This window comes from Typopeltis vanoorti, chromosome 14, assembly GCF_054136105.1.
Source record: "Typopeltis vanoorti isolate ZY-2024b chromosome 14, IOZ_Tvanoo_1.0, whole genome shotgun sequence".
In the NCBI taxonomy this organism is placed as follows: Eukaryota; Metazoa; Arthropoda; class Arachnida; order Uropygi; family Thelyphonidae; genus Typopeltis; species Typopeltis vanoorti.
Genome location: NC_143562.1, coordinates 39,440,549 through 39,464,149, shown reverse-complemented (window position 1 = coordinate 39,464,149; position 23,601 = coordinate 39,440,549). Strand labels below are relative to the sequence as shown.

Genomic DNA, 23,601 nt, shown 5'->3' with positions numbered 1-23,601 from the left:
ACTCTCTTAGAGGATTTGTTACCCTTGCAAAGAAAATAAACCCAAATGTTATATCTATGCACTGTCTTTTTTTGGCACAGAGAATCTCTAGTTTCAAAAACATTATCAACAATATTAAAACCTGTACTAGACCAAGTTGTAAATATGGCATCAAGCCAAGACTTTTAAAAGTACGTCTTTTTAAAAATGCTAATCCCTGGAAGCCAAGTATTGGGTTGGCAAATAAGTTTGTTCGGTTTATGCGTTAGTACAAGTTTACGCCGCTTCGCCTGTTGCTATTGTTTCAACGCTATTGGGCAGTTGAAAGGCGACATTTCACATAACCTTTCAGTGAATTTTCGTTTGGCCTACTTCAGTTGCATGTGTGTAACATATTTTTAGAAATAGAAGGCAATAACATACATTACCGGCATATTTCGTTTTATTATTTCAAAAAAGGCGAACGAGCTGTGGAGGCCCATAAAAAATATGCAGCATATATGGGGATGGTGCCTTAACAGAACGCATATGCCAAAAGTGATTTGTCAAATTCCGTTCTAGATTTCAACCGGTCGCCCGACCGAGGTTGATTCGAGTGTTGTGATGGATATCGTCGACAAAAATCTGCTGCAAACAGTGTGAGAGATTGCTGCAGTACTGAACATATCCTATATAAGCATTGAAAACCATTTGCACAAGCTGGGATATGTTTCAAAACTCAATGTTTGGGTGCCGCATGAATTGACTGAGGCCAATATGACTGCTCGCATATCCATCTGTGATTCACTGTGACGTCACCAAGAAAACAACCCATTTTTGAAGTGGATGATTACGTGAGATGAAAAATGGGGCGAGAATGATAACATGGTATGTAAAAGATCATGGGGGCACAAGAGCGAACCGCTGCAAACAACCTCGAAAGCGGGATTGTACCCAAAGAGCATGCCCTCTGTATGGTGGGATTATAAAGGTGTTGTCCACTACGAATTGTTACTGTCAGGCAGAACAATTGATTCAACTGTCTATTGCTCACAGTTAATGCGACTGGCCAGTGCAATTAGCACAAAACGTCCTGAATTGGCAAATCGGAAAGGAGTTGTCTTTCACTACAACAACGCCAGACCCAACACACCGTTAACAACCAGTAGTGAATTGTTACGCCTTGGCTGGGATGTTTTGCTGCATCCTCCGTATTCACCGGGCCTGGCATCTTCCAATTACCACTTATTCCGATCGTTGCAGAATTCTCTGAATGGGAAAACCTTTGCTAATGAGGAGGCTGTCAAAAGACACCTGGATCAGTTTTTTGCCAGTAAACCTCAGGAGTTTTATGAATGCGGCATAATGAAGTTGGTGGACAGATAGCAAGAGGTCATTGATAAAGAGGGTCAATATATAACTGACTAGTATATATTATATATATATTAAATAAAATGTGTTTCATTCCACTCTGAAAAACCGAACGAACTTATCTGCCAACCCAATACGAATCATTGCTTTTGCACACAGAAATAAGATGGTTATCCAGGGGTAAAGTGCTATTCCGAATTTTAGAACTTAAGAATGAATTATTGATTGACCTTTTTTTAAAAATGAAGGTACAGATGCTTTTGTAAAAAATGTCTTCAAAATTTTTAATAGTGTTAATACAAGTATCCAAGGGAAAAATGAAAATATTTTGACATTCACTGACAAATTGTCAGCTTTTCAGAAAAAAGTATCTCTTTTTTCAAAAAACCGCATATCAGAAAAAAATACAGTAGGTATGTTCCCCTCGCCTCATAATAAAAATGTAGAGGGAATTATTTCCGTTATAACAGAACATTGAACAATATTGGAAGAAAAGATTTCAAGTTACTTTCCTTCCTTAAATACACACAATTGTGATTGGATACGAAATCAATTTGGCACAGTTAATACATCGAGTTGTGAATTTTCATTACAAGAAGAAGAACAATTAGTTACCTTGTCAACGAATCGTACTCTAAAAATGAAATTCTCTGAAATAACTCAAGGAATTTTGAATTTTTGACCAAGCCGAATACCCAGCTCTCTCCACAAGGACACTGAAAAATTTGTTACAGTTTCCAACTTCATATTTGTGTGAGCTCAGTTTCTCAATATTAACCAATATAAAAACTAAAAAGTATGAAAGACTTACTAATATACTTGTAGACAAAGAGATGAGGATAGCCATAACACATATTAGACATGATATTTCTGAAATACGTAAAAGCCGACAAGCTAAGAATCACATTAAAATAAGGTCCATTTTTATAAAAGGCAAGTTCATGCATAATTTTATTGTAAGTTTTATGCTTTTGGTGTTCCCCAAATTTTTCTTATAATCAAGAGTGTTCCGTGACTTTGAAAAGGTTACGAACCAATGATATAGATAATGAATAACAGAGGGGATAATGTGCATCCTAGTCTGAGACCACATTTAACATTAAACCATCTTCCTGTACTTCCTTCAATTCTAACTGCTCACTTACAACTCAAATAAAGGCTAAGTATTGCTTGATATAATGCCCCATTAACACCATATAACTGGCGTACTGAATAGCTCCTCTCTTGGCACCTTGTCATATGCCTTTTCCAGATTGACAAAACTTAAATACAGATCTTTGTTATATTCCCATGATTTCATCCATCTGTCCAGGCCTTCTGAACTATGCAGTGCAGACACTGTAAGACTTTTATGCCACCATATTTCAGCATTTCTGGTCGAATATCATCTACTCCTGCTGCCATTCCACATTTCAAGCCTTTGATGGCTTTTTTCTACTTCAAGTATGGATATGTACCTGACTGTATACCTGTTGAGTGTTTTTTTACCACTGTGCTATCACTGCTTGTTTCATTTAGCAATTTTTTGAAATAATTACTCCATACTTCAAGGATATTTTTTTTCCCAGTTTTCATGTCACCTTTATCATTTGTAATTCCTTTTACAGCACTCTTTCCTCCATTAAGCTTCTTCAACAACCTCCAGAATATTTTGCCACTTTCTTGATATTTATTTTCTATGTTCTTGCTGAAGTCCTCCCTTGAATTTTGTTTAGCTAGTTTTAAACAGTGCTTAGCTATCTTACATTTATCTCTGTATTCTCTAAAAGCACAAGCTGACTTATTTGCCAGGAACTTTTGATATGTTTTCTTCTTTTCCTTCACTGCCTCTTTAACTTCCGTTGTCCACCATGGAGTTCTGATTTTTCTATCCTTGCAGATAACCTCACATGCCTCTCTGGCTGAATCAATCAGGGTTTTCTTCAAGGCTTGCCACTGAATCTCCAAGGTTTGGTTCCTGTTCTCAAACTTTTTCATTTTTTCTTCAATAATCTTTGCGTATTTTAATCAGTGTTTTCTTCAGGGCTTGCCATTGAAGAAAACACCGATTGATTCAGCCAGAGAGACATGTGGTGAGGTTGTCTGCAAGAATAGAAAATTAGAACTCCATGGTGGACACAGGAAATTAAAGAGGCAGTGAAGAAAAAGAAGAAAGCATATCAAACTTTAATGGCAAATAAGAAAGTTAAACACTGTAAAACTAGCTACACAAAAGTCATGGGAAGACTTTGGTAAGAACATAGAAAATAAATATCAAGATGTATTTTAGTCTACAGTTCACATCTGAGAGCCACTCAGCTTTTATTTGCTTTAAAACTTTTAATATGTTCTTCTTTTCAATATGAAATTCAATTTTATCCTGCTCAAGACTAAATGGTGATCCCTTCCAATTTCAAACCCTCTGTACACTCTGGTGTCCTGCACCAGTGAGAAAACATCACTCGCAACAATAACATAGTCAATGAGACTTTTCTTATTCCTTGCCTCTTCTCTCCATGTGAATTTGTGCACATTTTTATGTTGGAACATGGTGTTAGTAATAACCAGTCCATGTCCTGAGCAGAAATCCAACAGGTATTTGCCATTATTATTAGCTTTGCTCTTTTCTCCAAATTTTCCCAAAAGGTTTTGTATGCTTGACCATTTCCTACTCTGCTATTTAGATCCCCAACAAGGACCAACTTTTCATTTTTCATTGTCTCAGTTGCTTTCTCTAAAGTCTCAAAAAAGTCCTCCACTTCTACCTTAGTAGAGTCTTCTGTAGGACCATAGGCATAAATAAGTCTTGTTGTCCAGTTCCCTATTCTGATATTTGCCCACATCACTCTACTTGAGACTGACTGCCATTCAAGAAGATTAGCCTCGTATTTTATGTTGAATACTATGGCTACTCCTTCTTTTCCTTGATTGTCATTGCCTGAATATAACATTTTGTATTTATTGATCAGAAAGATCACCAGTTTTTGTCTTTTTTTGTTTCAGTCACCCCTATTATGTTGATCTAGTACTTATCTGATTCCTCAGCTAGCTCCATTTCTTTGCCATTCAGGCTTCTTATGTTAATAGTACCAATCTGTAACTCTGGTGACGTTGAGTTGGGGTGTGTTTTAGGATTTGTTCCAGGAGATTTTATTCAATGGAATAAAACTAAATCTTACACAGAAGTTATTTTTTTTACTTGAAATATTATACAAAGAAAGTTGTAAAACCCACATTCATAAACTCAACCTCAATAAAGACAAAGGTGTTAAACTTTCCAAATTTTGTAAAGTCATCCTAAGTAGCACCCCTTATTCCTGTGTTTCACAAATGAGTATTTATTTAAATTAATTACTTTGAATTCTAATCGTAATAGATGGAGTTATCCTCCTGCAGTTAATACAAATGTAGTCAACAAATCTCAAGTATCTTCTTGAGATATGTAGATTACATTACAGAAGTAGGCTTTCATATGTCAGAATATACACAGATTAACTTGCTAAATCTTGAAGAGTTCAGATTGCTGTTTTTCAATCTCACTTAACTGTGCCATGTCCCATTGAAATCAGAGTAATTTGAAGTCAATGCTGAGAGAGACAATGCATCATGCAAGTGCATGTTTGTCACTGTCTGTGGTTAGTTTAATGGAGGGGAATTAAATAGTCTTCTATTCTTGAGAGACACTTGTGACATGAAATTAAGAATTATCAACATGTTAGCACAAGAATATTTTAATATTTGCCAAATATTTCAGTCTGAAATTAACAAACTATCATCAGTGGCTTGATAGGAACAGTTTTTACAAGGTGGAATACAAACAATTGATCATTCAAAAGTAGAATGAGCTACATTGCTAAACACTAAAGAGGTAAATTTCATCAGAGTGATGAATAAATTATAGGATTAATTCACAATTTCATATAACAATCATAAATTATAAATACAGTCATTTCGATTCAAGTTAGGGTGCTGAAATAAGGCCTCAGTACTCTCTTTGAATAAGCATTCGAATTTATAGCGACATCTGTGTAGAAGGCGAATCTTGGACCAGAGAATGTTGTGGCTTGTCTCTATCCCGTGCTGCGCCAATCCAGACTTACATCAGATTTGTTGTGAAGAATGTATGATTGATGTTCTTATATTCTTTTTTCTATAGAGCATCCAGTTTGTCCAAAGTACGGCAGATTGCAGTTACAAGGAACTTGATATACACCAGGCAGAGACATAGTTGAGCGTTTATCTTTAGAAGAGAGGGAAATAGGTGGATATTTTGTTAATAGGGATATAAGTGGCTATTAAATCATATTTCTTCAGAATTCTTGAAACTGGTTCTGAAATCCCGAAAATATGTGGAATTGGAACTCGGTATTGATTCTTTGTTGTTCTGGATTGGATTGTAGGACTGTACAATATGGATATTTCTTGTGTCAAAACAAATTCTACAACCAAGTGGAAGGAACGACCATGGAAAGTCCACTTTCATCTGCTTTAACCAACTTTTATTTGGAACATCTAGAAGACATCCTTTTTTCATCTATATACCCTCAACCATCCTTTTGCGTTAGATATATAGACGACATTTTTCTCAGTGTAGCCTCACAACAGAAATTCCTTACCTTCCTTTTTAGCCAAAATCAATTCTTCACACCCTTGTATCAAGTTTACCATGGAGATTGAAAAAGACAACAAGTTATTCTTTTTAGACATCCTTCTCATCTGCTCACCTTCAGGTATTCTGACAACAACAGTTTACAGAAAACCCACTTTTACTGACGTTACATTCTCAAACAATCTGTTCATCATCCTTATCAAAAAACAGGAATCATAAAATGCTTAATTCGACGAGCTAGAACTAATTGCTCAACTCCCCATGAATTACAGAAAGAACTTTCAACTATCAAACATTACAGGAAATTAAATGGCTTCTCCAAAAAGACTACACAACATCTGTTTGATTCCTACAATCCAATCCAGAACAACAAAGAATCAATACATCAAGTTCCAATTCCATATATTTCCCATATATTCCGGAATTTCAGAACCTATTTCAAGAATTCTGAAGAAATATGATTTAACAGCCACTTATATCCCCATTAACAAAATATCCACCTATTTCCCCTCTTCTAAAGATAAACATGCAACTATGTTGCTGCCTGGTGTATATCAAGTTCCGTGTAACTGCAATCTGTCGTACTTTGGACAAACGAGATGCTCTATAGAAAAAAGAATACAAGAACATCAATCATACATTTTTCACAAAAATCCGATGTCTGGATTGGCACAATACAGGATAAAAACTAGCCACAACATTCTCTGGTCCAGGACTCGCCTTCTACACAGATGTCGCTATAAATTCGAATGCCTATTCAAAGAGAGTGCTGAGGCCTTACTTGAATGCCCTAAATAGTCAAAAATATGGGAAAGTTTAATCTGGATAACACACTAAGTTTTTTTTTTTCAATTGAGACCTAATTCTTACATTAATCTAATGTTATCTTTAATTAAATTTATAAATTAAGATTGTTATATGAAATTGTGAATTAATACCTATAATTTATTCATCACTCTGATAAAATTTACCTCTCTTTAGTGCTTAGCAATGTAACAGCATGTGGCTCGTTCTACTTTTGAATGATCAATCGTTTGTATTCCACTTGTAAAAACTGTTCCTATCAAGCCACTGATGATAGTCTGTTAATTTCAGATTGAAATATTTGGCAAATATTTAAATATTCTTGTGTTAACGTGTTGATAATTCTTATTAAATAGTCTTGTTGAAGATGCATGGTGGTTAATGAGCTACAGATAATAATTTACAATTATTCAATAAGCGCATTTTGTAAAAGCAATCATTTACCAATCATTTCTGCTTTACAACCAAGTCTATTATTTTCCACTGAGAGATTCTTCATGAAAACAGTCTTTCAGTGGAAAATGATTTTCACTATCCTGTGCCAGACTACTGACTTGCTTACTGGAGGTTTGAAAAAGAGCTGCCAGAAGAAGGTTCCCAAATTATCTAACCCTTAGCCCACCCACCAATAATCCACATAATATAATGTGAGCATTTTAACAATATTTTTTATCATAAAAGAAATAAAATTTTAATTACTTACACTGCACATTCCATTTACTGTCTTCATAATTCCAGAGATTTAACTTTCCATCAATTCCTTGACTAAAAATATGATCTTTCCAAAAATGGACCCAACGGATTTGTTTCTCTTTGTGTCCCATAAAGCGATATATAGTCCGGTTTGTCTATGAAATAAAATGAAATATAAAAAAAATAAAAGAAAATAGACATAAATCAAAATTTTTAATTATTTGACTTTCTAGGGTACTGATTATATTTCACATGGTTTAAAAGACATTTCAATTTTTTTTTTCTTTTTGTGAATATCAGCCCCACATGCACACACCAGAAATCAGAAAATTTACAACACAAGAGTGACATGAATGCTCAAGTGCTTAAGGAGAAAGAATGAACCTGGTATGTATCTCTTGAACAGATTGAGGTAATAGTCCCCAGGGGAAACTATGTAAGGACTATTCCAATGAATATAGATAAGTAGAATGAAAGAAGATGAGAAGTTGGCTGATAAGTCTGAATGTGAACTACATATGAATGCTCACATTTTTACATGCTTAAAAACAAGTACAGGAATTATGGCAGCTACTTTGATGAAGCAACAGCAATGAAAAATGATTGACTAAAAATCATTTAGTCAATTGTTTCCCAAGTACAAAAATTAATTATGTTAATGGAGCTATTAAATTGCAAGTATGGATGAGGGAGATATAATAGTTATATATATATATATATATATATATATATATATATATATCAACACCACACACAAGAAGTCTCAAGGACTGTAAAATGATAGTGCCAATAGTAAGGGGAACACTTCCAAGAGATGGAGGTATACAGAATGAAAGAAAAGGATAAGTTCGTTCAGTGAGTTTGGAGCTGAACAGTATACGGACACTGACCAACAGCTGCTTGTGTTCACACATGATTAGAAGCAAGTAGAGTAATGTTAGTGTCTGGTTCACTGGGGAAGCATTCTTGGAAATATCTATAGAGAATATAATACAGAGATATAGTGTCTATTGGAAAGCAATTAGGGGAGAGAGAGAGGGAGGGAGAATCATCTGTTAGGCAATAGCCTTCTGCCAAATATAATCAAGCATCCTGAGGGAGGTTTTGGTGTGCCATCTCAGATGAAAAAACAGTATTCTAAGGTTAAGCATATTTGGGATTTATGAAACCAAGCAAAAGAGAAGTGATGGTTAGAATGAAAAAGGATACCAAGCTTGCTGAAGGTAGCTAAAGAGGCTATGGATGTGATGTGTTTATGCCAGGATAAGCTAGTCATGAAAGGCAGCATGAAAAGCCCAAGAAGAGAAAACTGATTTTGATTGAACAGAATGTTATCAAAAATGAGAGAATGTGAACCATAGCCTTTCTTCCAGGAAATAAGGCAGAAATGTATTTTGGTAGAATTAAAATTTACTCAATTACCTTCCTCCCACTTGAGAATGGCTAGAAGATTGGCGTTTAAGGCATGGGCTATAAAAAATGGCCAAGTTCCTGGAAATAGAAAAAAAAAAAAAAGACGACTAAAAGAGTGATAACAATGAGTCTGTTACAAAGGTATAAAAGAGGCAAGTTGAGAGGGAGGACCATGATTGCAATTGAGTTAATGTGTAGTTGTGCAGGAAAAAGGACTTATATAAGGCTGATGGCTTGCACCAGATGTTTATAAAAACTGCTGCTAAATGTAAGACTAGAAGTGAAAAATCAGAGAAACTAGATATTAAAGTGGACATAGGTGAGTGCGAGAGCAAAAAATGCTGAATACAATTGCTCATCAGGTAATGAATCTGAATGAGACAGCAATACAAAGTGTAAGGGTAGTTGTGGTCCCAAGACATTATCACAATTTATGCATCTAATGCCAGAAGTATGAGAAAAGTTTTTGGCATTAGTTAGTATTACTTGGCTAAAAGTTACTGACATTAGTGAGACACAGTTGTCAGAAGATGACAAAGTTACTAGGACAGAACATGAAGGATATAATAACTGCAGGGATGATAAAGAAAAGGATTAGTGTGTGTGTGTGTGGGAAGGGGAAAGTATCAATCACGATAGGAGTAGAATTGAAGCCAAAAAAAGATATGAGTTCAGCAGAAGGTAATACAATTTAAGGCTGTCTGGTGAGGTGGCAGCCAGAAGATAAAATATATAGTCAGTTGCTGCTATAGACAAGGGGGGGATGCAAAGGAGAACGTGAATGGTGTCATCATTATTATTAGGAGACCTCTAGGGGGGCAGGACTCATCGAGGGAGGCCACATACTACTTGCACCAGCTATCATACTTATTCTTGAATTCATCCACATTGCTTGTACACACAATGGTAGTCCATTCCAATTACACACCACCCTAGGAGAGAAAAATCTAGCCCTCACCCCCTTCTTAGTGACATTTATTCTCAGCGTCTAAGGATGTCCTCTTGTCCTTTCCCCACCCTCCATAAAATGAAAAATTCCATCAACTGAAATCCTGTATGACCCTTTCAGAATTTTTAAGTCAATTCATAAACTTAGTTACTTCTAAGTTTATGAATTGACTTGGACGCATGATCACCGTCACCAACCTGAGGTAGAATAGTATGTATTTAACTGAAACACCCTCTGATGCTATAATCAAATTAACAATCTTTGACCTCGAGTTCCTTCTGTCAAATCATTGTCTTGCAACAGCTCAATAAATTCAGTTTCATTTTTCTCATGAGATTTTACTGCTACTCAATCAATATTTGGATAATTAAAGTCTCCATTATGATTACTCTTTTAGCACTCGTCTCTATTTGGTGATGCATTTCTTCTCATTAGCATCCACCCATCCATCAGGTCTGTAACATCCCACTATGTAATTGATCTTGTTAGATTCCACCTCACACGAGATGACTTCAAACTCCATGCACTCATAAGTCTCAACTCTAACTGGATTCAAGACATTTGATATCATTAACAGCAAGTTCCCTCCTCTCCTATCCAGTCTATTCTTCCTAAATATACTGTACTCAGTATATCAGCTCAATGAATGCAAGGCAAGTTATTATGAGGGACTTCAACTATGCAACTGGTAGAAGGAAAGGACTCATGGGGAAAAGGAAATGTAATTTATGCAGCTAATGAGAGATAATTAAACAAGGCCGAATGTGATATAGGATATCCAGAGTTTGAAAGTGTTGAATGTAATGAATGCATTCAAATATTTGTTACAAATAAGGTGTATGGACACAACACACTGTTGCTAACCGAGGAGTGCAGTTATTGCGGTCTTGATCTGGGAAGCAGCTGAATGTGGAGAATTTTCAGTTAAGAAGGAGTATGTGGAATTACAGAACTGGTAATTATGACAAACTTAGCAGACTGCTTGGAGAAGTAATGGCATAAGAAACTACAGGGGGAAAATGTTAGTAGTGATTGTGAATCTTTTCTTGTTTTGCATGAAATGCAAAAAAGTTGCAGAGAGAATTTAAAGTGAAAAGTGATAAGCAAGTTACAAAGTACGAAGCACATGCAAAAAAAGGCTAACATAAGGTGGAAAAAATCAGTTCACCTGCCTTTATTTATTTTTTTTATTTGTCTGCTTTGTATTCCAAAGAAAATCTTAGAGTTCTTTCACTCTGTGGCAAGTGAAAAGAAGAATGATTATTGTAGGATAACTCCAATGAATGCTAATCATATGGGTGAAAGCAGAAGAAAAAATAGTGGAATACTGATTGATTAGATACAAGGATTTTTCATTCTGGGATGCACAATGTGAGAGGGACTGACAGAAAATGATAAATAGAATTACATAACTGAAGGTGCTTAGAATATTATAGAATCTTGACATGAATACAGCTATGAGACTAGATGGGATATCAGCTAATGTATCAAGAAAATGTGCCAGGAAATTAGTTGTGTCTCTGATTATTTGAGTCTCAGTTCTGGTAGGATCCCAAAGGAGTAGGAGGGAAAAACAATTCCATGGCATAGAGGTTCCAAGATAGAGGCAGCAAACTATAAACCAATCAGTATCTAAGGAGTGGTGGTAAAAGTATTAGAGTTGGTTGAAGGAAAAATTCAGGCAATATGATACTTTTGGGGGGGGGGGGGAATAATATGATTTCATGAAGAGTAGGTCATGCCTCAGTAATTTACTTTATATAATGAAGTGACAGCAGAATCGGATAAGAGAAACAGCTACATCATGCCGCTAGACTTCACAAGCCCATGTAATCTAGAAGAAATGGGATGGACATGAAGCTGGTGATGTGGAGGGTGGATGATGGACAGACATCAGAAAGTAGACTATGGAGTAGAGTATAGGGGGAAGGCAGGTGATTAGCAATGAACTGCAGGGTGGTGCTCTTGAGCTGCTGCTGTTTAATTTATATAGGAATGATATGAAAATGATCTGAGGGGAAATATTCCTTAATAATGATGCAAAATTAAAATGTGCAAAGTTTAAGACATTTTGGGATGGAAAGATCACATACACTGATGAAAATGGGATGCAGGAAACAGATAAGGCTAGAAATTTGAGAGCCCTGGTGGACAGAGAGTTAAAGTTCAGAGGGCATATTGCAAATGTGGCTAAAATAGCTCACAGAATTACCCAGTTATTGAAGAATGCAGACAATCAGAGATAAGTCCTTTTATAAAGACTTATTCTTGCTTGTCATGTTTTCTTTTATAAGGCCTAATACAGCCACATTCGATTATTGTGTGCAGATCAGGTTTCTTGCCTGATCTGCACACAATGATGAGAGATGGAGAGAATCCAGAGGCAGGTCTAAGAAATGCTCCTATGTCTAGTGGTAAGGCTTATATGTTGAGTATTCATTGCTGTATTTTTTAAGGAAATTACAATGTAGATTAATATATTAACTAAAATAAATTTAATTAATACTATAAATATTTTGGTAAAGTCAAATTTCCATCATCAGGGAACAAAACATAAGATACATGCATGCAGGCACCATACTAAGTAATGAAGGGGAAAGCATTAGTGACCCTAGTGGGCTAATTGGGCATCCTTGGCTGTTGGGCTCAAGTGATGTGAAGATATCATCCCCCCCACCGCCTCCTCTTTCTGACTGTCAGCTAATTTTTGTGATACAGAATCTTCAATCCGTCCTCATAGGAGAATTCTGTATTTTTTAAGGAAATTACAACTTAGACTAATATATTAACTAAAATAAATTTATGGCCTGTAAGTGGTTGAAAGTTTTTTTTTTTTTTTTTTTTTTTAACACAACCTTTCAACCACTTACAGACCATATAAAAAATTAGCATCTCTTATCCACTCCACCAAAGACCAGCTACAGTCCCTAGCCTTACCAGGTCATTATAGTTGTAAATTATCCTACCATGGCCAACAGGCAGGACAGCCAACATCAGAATTACTGAACAAAAGGATTATATCTGTTTCCATCACTACAACCACTCAAGACTTGCTGACCATGCTTTGGACACCACCATAGAATACACTGGAAGAAAGTCACTACTTCATCACAAGTAAATATAAATATGAACAATTTCTCCTTGATTTTGATTCTGCCTTAAGAAACTACCCTAACTTCAATAAATTTGGTTGCATGAAACTGCCCCAAATTTGGGAAGCTCTATCCTCTGCACTTCAATCCAACAGTCAAGGATGCCCAACTAAACACTAGGGGGCAGTGTTTAGGACTTTAGGCCTACTCTCAGCTGACATGCTTCATTACTTAGGATAGTGCCTATGTATTGCACGTATCTTATTATATTTCGTTCCCTGGTGATGGCAATTTGACACTTTGTCAAAATATTGGAAGTATTAATTAAATTTATTTTAGCTAATATACACACAGACAAAGAAATTAGCACACACCTAGAAGAAAACATGGTTCAATGGCGAAACTAAGCAAATAGCTAGAATGTGGAGTGGTATGCAAATGATCCAAGTTTGGTGCTATTGCACATGCCCACACACCCTGCGGTGGCACTGCAAGCACGAACCAGCAGCCTTGTAAAGCCGCTGTGTAGTTGATAGCAGATTAAAGTGAAAAGCACCAGTTGATGCAAGCTAGAGTACAGAGTGACAATAATGCCGGGTAGATGCCAAAGACGTTGATTTAAGCAACTTACAACTTTGATAGAGGCATGATCATCGGCCTGAAAACTGGAGGGTGGTCGGCGCGCCGTATAGGCGTGCACATAAACCGTTCTGACCATATCATCCGACAGTGTTGGGAGCTGTGGACATGTTCCGGCACTGCCACATGGCAGAGCAGCACCAGTCAAATCAGAAGGACCAATGCTAGAGAGGATCGACGGATCGTGCGGCAAGCACGGAGGGATTCCCACGGTGACCCGGTCCACTATACAGCCAGATGTAGGGGCTCCTGTGTGCCCACGAACCATTTCCCGATGCCTCACGGAGGCGAATCTACAATCCCAGCGTCCTCCCTTATGTGTGCTCTCATTAACACTGCAACATCGCCAACTCTGTTTGTAGTGGTGCCAGGCGAGAGCGACGTGGAATGCCACAGACTGGCAACGTGTGGTCTTCAGCGATGAGTGTCGCTTTGTCTTGGGGACAGATGATCATCGTGTCCGGGTGTGAAGGACCCCTGGTCAAGGACACAATCCTGACCTCGCTATTGAGTGTCACACCTCCCGCACTGCAGGCATTATGGTCTGGGGAGCCATAGCCTACAATAGCCGATCACCCTTCGTAGTGGTACGTGGGAGACATCCTAAGGCCCCATGTTCTCCCATTCCTGGCCGGGATACCAGGAGTGCTATACCAGCAGGATAATGCCCATCCACACATGGCTCAGGTTGTCCAGGCCTGCCTATGTCGTGTACAGACACTTCCATGGCCTGCCCACTCCCCGGCCTTGTCCCCTATCGAGCATGTTTGGGAGCAGCTGAAATGCCAGCTTCCACAGTACCGCAATATCTGGGATTTGGAGCACAGCATCCAACACATGTGGGCCAGTCTGCTGCAGGACAACATCAGGCGTCTGTTCGCCACCGTGCCGGACCATATTGCAGTATGTAACGCCACACGAGGCGGTGCAACGCACTATTGATGATGACCAGATTGCATACCATAGATCCCTTTGTAATTGTCCTTCAGCTCTGTTTTTGCCATCATGTGCATCACTCACCTGTATCATTACACCAATAAAATTTCAGTTGAATCCTATGCTTCCTTCTTGGTGTGCCAATTTCTTTGTCTGTGTGTGTGTATTAATCTAAGTTGTAATTTCCTTAAAAAAATGCACAATTCTCCTATGAGGCAAGATTAAAGATTCTGTGTTACAAAAATTGGCTGACAGGCAGAAAGGGGAGGGGGGGGGGGGATATAATAGGACATATAGGTTGCTAAAAGGATTTTATAGGATTGATACCAAGGAAATTTTTCAATAAAGGGTTCATTTCTGAAAATTGTATGTGGTTATCAAGAGTGAGGAATGGATTTGTTTGAAGAGTGGTGAATGAGCTAGAGTTAATCAGGGTGCCTTTGTCAGTGAATGAAGTCAAGAAAAGTATGACAAGTAAAAGTGTAAATGATGGTCGGTGCTTGATGAAATATTTAGTGGACCCCTTGCAATGAGTTTTCAGATTCCATGGAGATGCCCGTGTAATAATAAACATATGTTGAAAAGGCATAAGGCAGAAATAGAATACCAAACCCTTTCTATGATAAAGTGACTGGAGGTCTGAGTGAGAGGGTCATCTATGAAGCAGAATGTACCTCTTCTGAATAGTATTAAGCATTCTTAGGAAAGGCCAACCCAAATGTAAGAATGGTATTCTAAAACAGGGCAAATTTGGGATTTATACAATGTTAGGAGTTGTATGGAAATCAGAAGTATCTTGAATGGAAGAAGGCATGCTAAGTTTTCCTTTCTAAGTCACCTTTCTTCCCTGTTCTGCTTATGAGCTTGCTAATCACGTTTCACCTTAACTCTCTTTTTTTTCCTCCAGTTCCTGATTAACGATGATACATTCAAATATCTCCCATCTGATTTGCATACTCTAGGTATCAGTTTAATATTGCTTTCCTCAAACACCCTTTAACCATTTTCCCATACGTAACTTACATTCTTCTCTTATAATTCTTATGCTATGGCATTTGTCCATGCCATCTCCTTGTTGCAACCACCAGCTCTTAGTTCCACATATATCCTTCTTAACTGAAAATTGTGCATGCTTAAACACTTCCTGGGTCAAGACTTCAATTTCACTCTCCCAAGTTTATGGGCAAATTTTTTGATGCTTTTTCTGGATCTGGTATGCTCAAATTCCTCCATCACATGCTATTTTAGGCAATTTTTTTTCTTAGGAGCTGCATAAATTCCATTTCCTTCATCCTTTCAATCTATATCTCCATAGTTAAAGTCCCACCTAATAATTAATCACTGAGCCAATTTGCCAATGCATGTCCTCTATATCTTCCTTTGCATTCTGGTAATAGTAGCAACCAAATACATTATTTGTCATGTTCGTCTCTATTTTATAGCAGTCTCAAAGACACCGTCTCCATAACCTTGTCATTCTACTGAATTTTTATTAGTTGGCTGCAATACTATCATCAGCAATATACCTTTTAGCATTGTATTCTTGTCTGTCTTTCCTAAAACAATTACATTCTATCCCTGTTTCATCATCATCTCAACTGTCTCAATAATGCCAATAACTTTTAGCAAGTAGAACTCAAAGCCAAGAACTCTTTAACCCCCCCACTTCTAATGTTAGCATATAGGAACTGCAATATCCCCCTCATGCATCTTGTAATGACTGTCCCATTCAAATTTGAGATCTGTAAAACTAAATTCAGTATTTTTTTTATAATTTTTCTTCTCAAGCTCACTCATGTGAAGGATACCTCAATATGGGTCTCAAAATGAAGGGGACAACTACAACTCCCTGGCAAAAAGTATCTGATCAACAATCACTGTAATATACATTGCTATATATATAAGGATTTATTTTTCCTCAATACATAAATTTTGTTCAAACTAAACAGTTATGAATATAAATATGATTAACAAAGAAATAAAATTTATTACAAAAAATATTTTATAGTTACTTTTAACCAGAAATTAGGTGAATGGAAATCAAACACCGAAGAAAAAAGAATGCAATTATTCTTTGGTCAGGAAATATATATCTGATCACCAGACTCAGTATTTTGTTATTCCTCCTTTAGCCCAAATGACAGCGTCTTCATCCTTCATGGTATCGACCCGATAAGCTTTTGACAGTCAGTTGGCAGAATTTCACTCCGACTTTCCGTGATTGCTTGACATAATTCAATGACTTTTGTGGGCCTTTTGATGTCGATTTTTCGCTTTAAAATATTCCAAACATTTTTAATTGGATTAAGGTCTGGGCTATTCAAAGGCCAAGTTATAGTTTTAATTGGAGTGTTTCCATTGTTTCACAGATGGTTCTTGATTCATCTGCTGCAATGATAAGATCCATTATCATCTTGATAAATGAAGTCATTGGAATCCTAGAACCATTTTTTTTCGATATTAGGAACCAAAAAATGCTCTAAAATTTCTTCGTAGTTGACTGTACATAACACGATACATAATTTTCTAACACCCTGTGATGTCATGCAACTCCAAATGGTAAAATGGGGTGAAAATTTAGTCCAAGAATATCACTGTATATGATTCTCCCTAATCTAATACCCTCATCACCTTGTCATAAAATGCAAGTAAACTGCTAAAACAACACTTGGTCCATCAACCCAATCTTGTATTCTATTCCTAATCAATCTCTCCAACACCCTCACTACAACTGTCTATAATATATAAATGGAAATATAAATACATATAATGGAAACATCTGTTCTAGAACTATACTTTTGGCACTATTTTGCCTTCTTTCCGCTCCTCAGGAATCTTACCCGCTGTAAGACTTTCATTAAATAACCAAGTTCAAGGGCATAGCTAACTGTTGCATACATTCCTTAATGATTAGTGATGGCACAGTCATTAGGCTAACCATGGGGACACATTCCTTAATACATGACAATATGTCATCCACTCCCACAGTCTTATTAACATCTAACCCAATCAACACCTGACCTCTGATTCTTTCACTTCCAATTCTCCTAATACTTCCCTCTTTTCTACATATTGTGCAGCATCATTTACACCAGTATGATATATGCTGATAAAGTGCTCATTCAATAATTCTACTATATCCTCTGTATTGGTCATAAACCTGCCATAATAATTCTTCCTCTTGCTTCATATAATGGAAGAATTCCCTGGAATTAACCTTGGCCTGACCAGCCAATCTCCTTGCATGCTGCTGCACCTTTTCTTTCTTTACCATGCTCGTCACCTGCCTAGTCTGCACTGTATACTCATCGATCTGATCACTAGCAAATGTCTTGTACCTCCTCCGTAGCATTTTCTTTTCCAACACAGCTTGCTTGATTTCACTGTTCATCCATGTCATTCCTATTCTATTTACTCACTTAACTCTTGGTATGCAATTATACATTGCTTGTGTCAGATACTGCCTTTTGAATTCCCATGCACGGTCAACATCTTTTCTGCACAGCTCACCTACCAACGTATTGATACTAGTTGACTACAGAGCATCCTATAAATCACCCACCTTATACTTCCACATATATCCATTTTTGTCAATAACCTTTTCTTGTTTCACCAATTCCTAAACAAGTACCTCATGATCATTCTCAACAACTGGTAGCAGTGTTAATAGCTCATTAACAAATACATCTCGTGAAGTTATTACCAAATTCAGAACACTAAAGCCTCTAGTTGCTTCAGTCACATACTGCTTAAGTATTTATCCCTCAAAAATTCAACAAACTTACTCTCCTTGTTCCCAAATACTATCTCCTCCTTCCATTCTACATTCCTGTAATTAAAGTCTCCCGTCAAGATCACCTTTTTACATGTCCAACCAATTGCCTAAACATTTCACAATCGGTATTCTCTACATTCCTTGGACTATAACAGCATTCTCTCTCAGATATACTAGCCTGATAATTTCAACTTTACACCACACAGATTCAAAATCTGTGCATGTGCTATCAACTAGAGGCTTTAGTTGTGTCCACTTTTAGTTGTACAGCATTTAGTTGTGTCAACAAAATGTCTACAAAGAAAATTTTCATAGAGTGGTGAGACACAGGACAGATGAAGTGATAATGAGGATATTGAACTGACAAACTACTCTTCTGATTCAAACACTCATGTTTGAATAAGAAGAGTGAAAGCAGAAGTCTGACCATGGAAAGGAAGAGTGTGGGATTGGGAGTGGCTAGAGAAAGGGTAATCTGCATGAAAAATAAACTTATATAAGATTGTGATTACCAAGAGGACACCCGTACAGTATTATCTTGAAGGGGTTTGTTTTAGGATATGCCTTAAGTATGATTTGTATTAAGTCATTATTTACTGTAAATACTTCTGCATTTTGTCAGTGGCATCAGAGTTGTGGACATTAAAGTCGACTAGGAGAATAACCTATTTGGGTAGCTGGATTATAGGAAGTCAAACTTCAGGGACAGGAAGGTGAAATTGGTTTTTGGACAGCAGTAAATACAGCAGATGAATGTAACTGAATAGGACAGTGGTGTTCAATCTTTTTTACTATGCGAGCTACTTTTGTATAAAAAGTTATTCGGCAATCTACTCTCTTATATAGATCACGTTCCCCAAACCTGATATCTGATTACGCACAAATAAACAACTTAAAAAAAATACTCAACTAAAAACTTTGTGTATTTAAAAATTTATTCATCACTTTTAATTATTTTAATACAACAAAAAAAAAAAAAATATATATATATATATATTGGAACAAACTGTTTCTCTATTTTGGAAAACCAAAGTTAGAAAAAACAACAGATTGATTACAAACTCACAAGTTACAGGAAATGCTGGTTGATTAAAGAAAAAAAAAAAAGTTAATGTGAAATTAGGCATTCTTTGGACCTCGCAATATTTTCATAGTCAAGTTGATATGAAGAAGTGGCCAATCGCAGACAATCATCCAAATGATCATTTGTAATTTGGTTTCTTAATTGATATTTTATGACGGTCATATTTGAAAAAGCAGATTCTGACAAGTATGTCGATCCGAAACACGACAGAATTTTTCTCGTAATATCAGTTAATATTGGGAATTTTTCATGTGCATACTTCCAAATGACTTCATTGTTTATTGATTTTAAATGTAGACTATTCTGAATGTTTATTATCTCAAGTTCTACTTCAGCTTGGTTTATATTACACAGCCCACTAATTTTATTTGAAATTTCTGTGATGTTCAAGTTTTCTTGAAATAGATTATTGATAAAAGATACAATCATTTCAGTTTTATTAAAATCTTTAAAACTTGAATTTATTTCTTCCTCAACTAATTCTATTTCACGAATAAATTCTTTTAAATCATAGCGAAGGATTTCTTGATTTTGTTCAAAACATTTTAATAAATATGGGAGATGTCTAAATTTGTGATCATTTATATTTCTCTTTAATAAAATTAAGTATTGCTGGAAAGTTTTTATTGAACTTAACATGTAAATTAAATTTTTATCTCTACCTTGTAACTCTAAATTGCTTAATTTCATACAGAAATCTACTAAAAATGATAAGTGTAACAACCATTTTTTATCACTCAATTGTGGATAAATATCTCCTTTTTCATCAAGAAAAAAATTTTATATCATTAATTAATACAAGAAATCTTTCTAAAAATGGACTTCTGCTGAGCCAGCAAACATTATTATACAACAGAAGTTCCCTATCATCTGCCTGTAATTTAAATAACCGCCATTGCAGGGCTTTTCCTCGAACAGAATTTACAATTTTAAATATAATATCCAAAACAACTTTTGTGTTTAATCTTTTACTACACAGTACTTGTTGGTGAATAATACAGTGGTACGTTAAAAAATCTGGATATTTGTCATCGTTTTTACATAATGAAATGAAGTCTGATTTATTACCTATCATTGCAGGAGCACCATCAATAGTAATAGACACAGGTTTAAAAAGCGGAAGTTTGTGTTGTTTCACAAATTCATCAAATGCCAAAAAGAGTCTTCTCCCCTAGTCCTTCCCAATAATGGTATAATTTTCAAAAGTTGTTCTTTACTTGAATAATATTGAAATACCATTAACTGAGCAATATCAGTGAAGTCGTTTGATTCATCAAATTGTAATGAAAATGCAACACACTGGTGAATGTCTGACATTAACCTGGCCTGGAAACTTTTCTCCGGCAATTGGAACTCTTCCTTTCGGCAATTTGAAACATTGTCTGTGGCCTAGAAGTAGCCTCTTTCTCTCTAGCGATGTCTCAAACCGAGAAGCTCCTTTCTGGAAGCTGGAAACTCCTCTCTCAAGCAATGCGGACCCAGGCAGTCTCTCCGAGGGCAACTCTGCACCGGGCGGCCTCCTCTCTGACAGCAATTCTGGAACCGAGAACCCTTCAGTCCCTTTTTATTAGGCCTCCTCTGAGACCTCGCATGAAGTTTGGCAATCCCCAAAGAATAGGTATGAGTCTTTCATCTTAAGTTTCAAGTTCGGCACGCCTTTTGTTCACCTCCGCTTTCTTTTGATTGTAAGTTGCCGGCAGCTATCGGAAAGCTGTTTGAACTCTTTCTGACTGACTTCGGAGATGTTTACACTTAGAGCCTGCAAGACTTTCTCATACATACAAGTTTCAATAACAATCTTTCTAATGCCACCATGTACAGCTTCGGCAACAAAAACATTGGCTTTGTTTTTAATACTCTAACATATTCTTATTAAACCAGTATATACAGTTAGCTTCAAAAGAGTTATTTACAAAAACATCTAATACAAACTATACTGAGACAAACAAAGTTTATTTTTTTACAATATTCACATGGGACTTAACCTAAGTAAAAAATCGATGTAATGTGCTCTGGAATATTTAATATTTAAGCTACAATCGAGTTTTTACACTTTGCTTATAATCGTATTCACTCGGCTCGCTGTTTGACTTCCACTGATCCAAATTAATTCATTTACCCGGACTTATAAGAAAATTACTCATTTGACAATTTTAATGAAAAATAAATAAACAATAGCAATACACTTAAAACGAATTAAAAATAATACAAAATAATGATAAATAAAATATTATGTTTTCAGTTTTAATTAAATTTGTAAGTAAGGAGAAATACACAAGAGATCGACAAAAAATCACTCAGCGATCGAATGAACACCCCCTGGAATAGGACATGAACCCTTAAACTAGAGAGGATCAAAAGCAGAAGATTTTAGAGAAATCTGTAAAATCTGATAAGTGATATCTATACTGCAAATCAGGGATTTGCTAAATGTTGTACAGCATGCAGGCTATAGCATTTACTTAATGTTGATACTGAAAATGACATATCTGTTAGATGTTAGAGATATCAACAAAATGTCATTTATATGTTCCTTAGTTAACTAGAAGAAATTTTTACACATTTTAAAAGATATCAACAAAATGTAACTCTTGGATTTTAAACTAATATATCTCTGGAAAACTCAAAAATTAATGATTCAGTTCTTAAAATGGGAGGGGGGTGGGAGACTGCTAGAAATTTTTTTTTTAAAAAAGTGAGAGGGAAAAAAAAAAAAAAAACACTATGGAACCAGTTCTGAATTTAAACATTTTATTATTTAGTGCATCCATAGTGCAATTGTAAGAATGGCAGTACAGTGTGCCCTTTCATTGGAAAAGGCCCAAGTCTCATTCTCATCATGAAAGGAATCTTTATATTGGCTTTTTCAATTGAAGGCGAGTTAGCTGATCTCATTCAGAGGTAGCAGTGCTTTTTTTTTTTTCCCCCGGAAACTCGAATTTTTCATCCTACATAGAGACAAATCGGCCATCAAGAACATGCAATTTATGGACAAAAAATACTGTTGGTTGTGGTGATGGATGGTAGATGACATTGATTGTAGTTCTGTGTAATGAGAGAATTAAAGTAGTAGAGAAGACGTTGAGATGTGTATTGCAGAGTGGAGTAGATCCCCATCTGCGATGAGTCCTTGGAAGTGTCACATCATCATCAAATTCCTGCCATGTACCCTCAAGGAGTGTACAGGAAGTGTCACATAATAATAGAAATCTACAGCACACTCAGATGTAAAATTTGCTACTATACAGAACAGATATAGATGTTTTTAAAAATATATTAATGGATTAAATGAAGTTTTAACATGGTAATAAACCTGCAGTAACTTTAAACAAACTACTTTAATTACTAAAAGGATTATACTAATATTTAAAATTGAATTGGTATATAGAGTATCTTCAAAGAAAATGTTAGGTTTGAAAAAAACTCTCATTTGGTGACTGACAAAAACTCTAGGCTGGCTGCAAAAGTGCAAAAAATATTAGGGCTCTGGAAGAAGGGGGGGGGGGTGGAGCAAGAACAACACACATACACAAAAGACCAAATGTGTTGTTATGATGATGATTTCCTAAGAAGTTCTGAGGAGTTAGAAATTTAAACAAGTGATGAAAGATGAAAATGATTGTTACAGTATGAAAAATATATTAAAAACTTGTGCATAGAATGACTAATTGTAAAAGGACACAAGCACAAAATAATAACAGAGGAGTCATGATGAAAAGTACTTGGAACCAACCCAGGAATTCTCAGCTAGTCAATAAGTTTTGATTTCTATATGCTTGTTGTTTTTAAACTAACAGTTGCTCTGAAGATGCAATGGATATATCAATGTAAAATACTAGCATAATTGGTTAGTACTTAAACTAGTCAATATCAAATTACTGTGCTTTATTAACATATCAAAATGTTAAATAATGTCAACTCTATAGGTTTCTTCTTACACTTTATTAATGGATTTCCTTACTTTACATTAAAAAAAATGTCGATGTCAAAATCACAGATTTATTTAAAAAATAAATAAATAAACAATTTTTACATCTTAAGTACAATGAGCTAAGTCTGTTCAAAAAAGGATTCAACTCGATATGAGTTGAATGACTACAAAGAACGACTTTACAGGATGGCAAATTCAGCTGATTTTAGAGCAATCTCCAGTTCTGAGAGCACACATGCTTCTGCCCATATTAAACATTTATCAAAATTAATTTATGAGATGTCTAAAAAATACCTTCATCAAATATTGATGGTCTTGCCCATCACTATTCAAAATCTGTTATTCCCCCCCCCCCCCCCCCCGATGCT

At 36.0% G+C, this 23,601-nt stretch overlaps 1 protein-coding gene across 2 annotated transcripts in view; it reads right to left on the bottom strand.

The window, feature by feature from the left end:
• LOC150099384 (guanine nucleotide-binding protein subunit beta-like protein 1) overlaps window positions 1–23,601 on the bottom strand; it is an 82,103-nt gene that overhangs the window by 55,980 nt on the left and 2,522 nt on the right. For both annotated transcript variants that reach the window (XR_016549349.1, XM_090403702.1), the window contains exon 2: window positions 7,425–7,569. Coding sequence is in view for 1 of the 2 variants with exons in the window: in XM_090403702.1 (XP_090259828.1) it covers window positions 7,425–7,569 (145 nt within the window). In the remaining variant the exon portion in view is untranslated. The remainder of the gene's footprint in view (window positions 1–7,424; window positions 7,570–23,601) is intronic.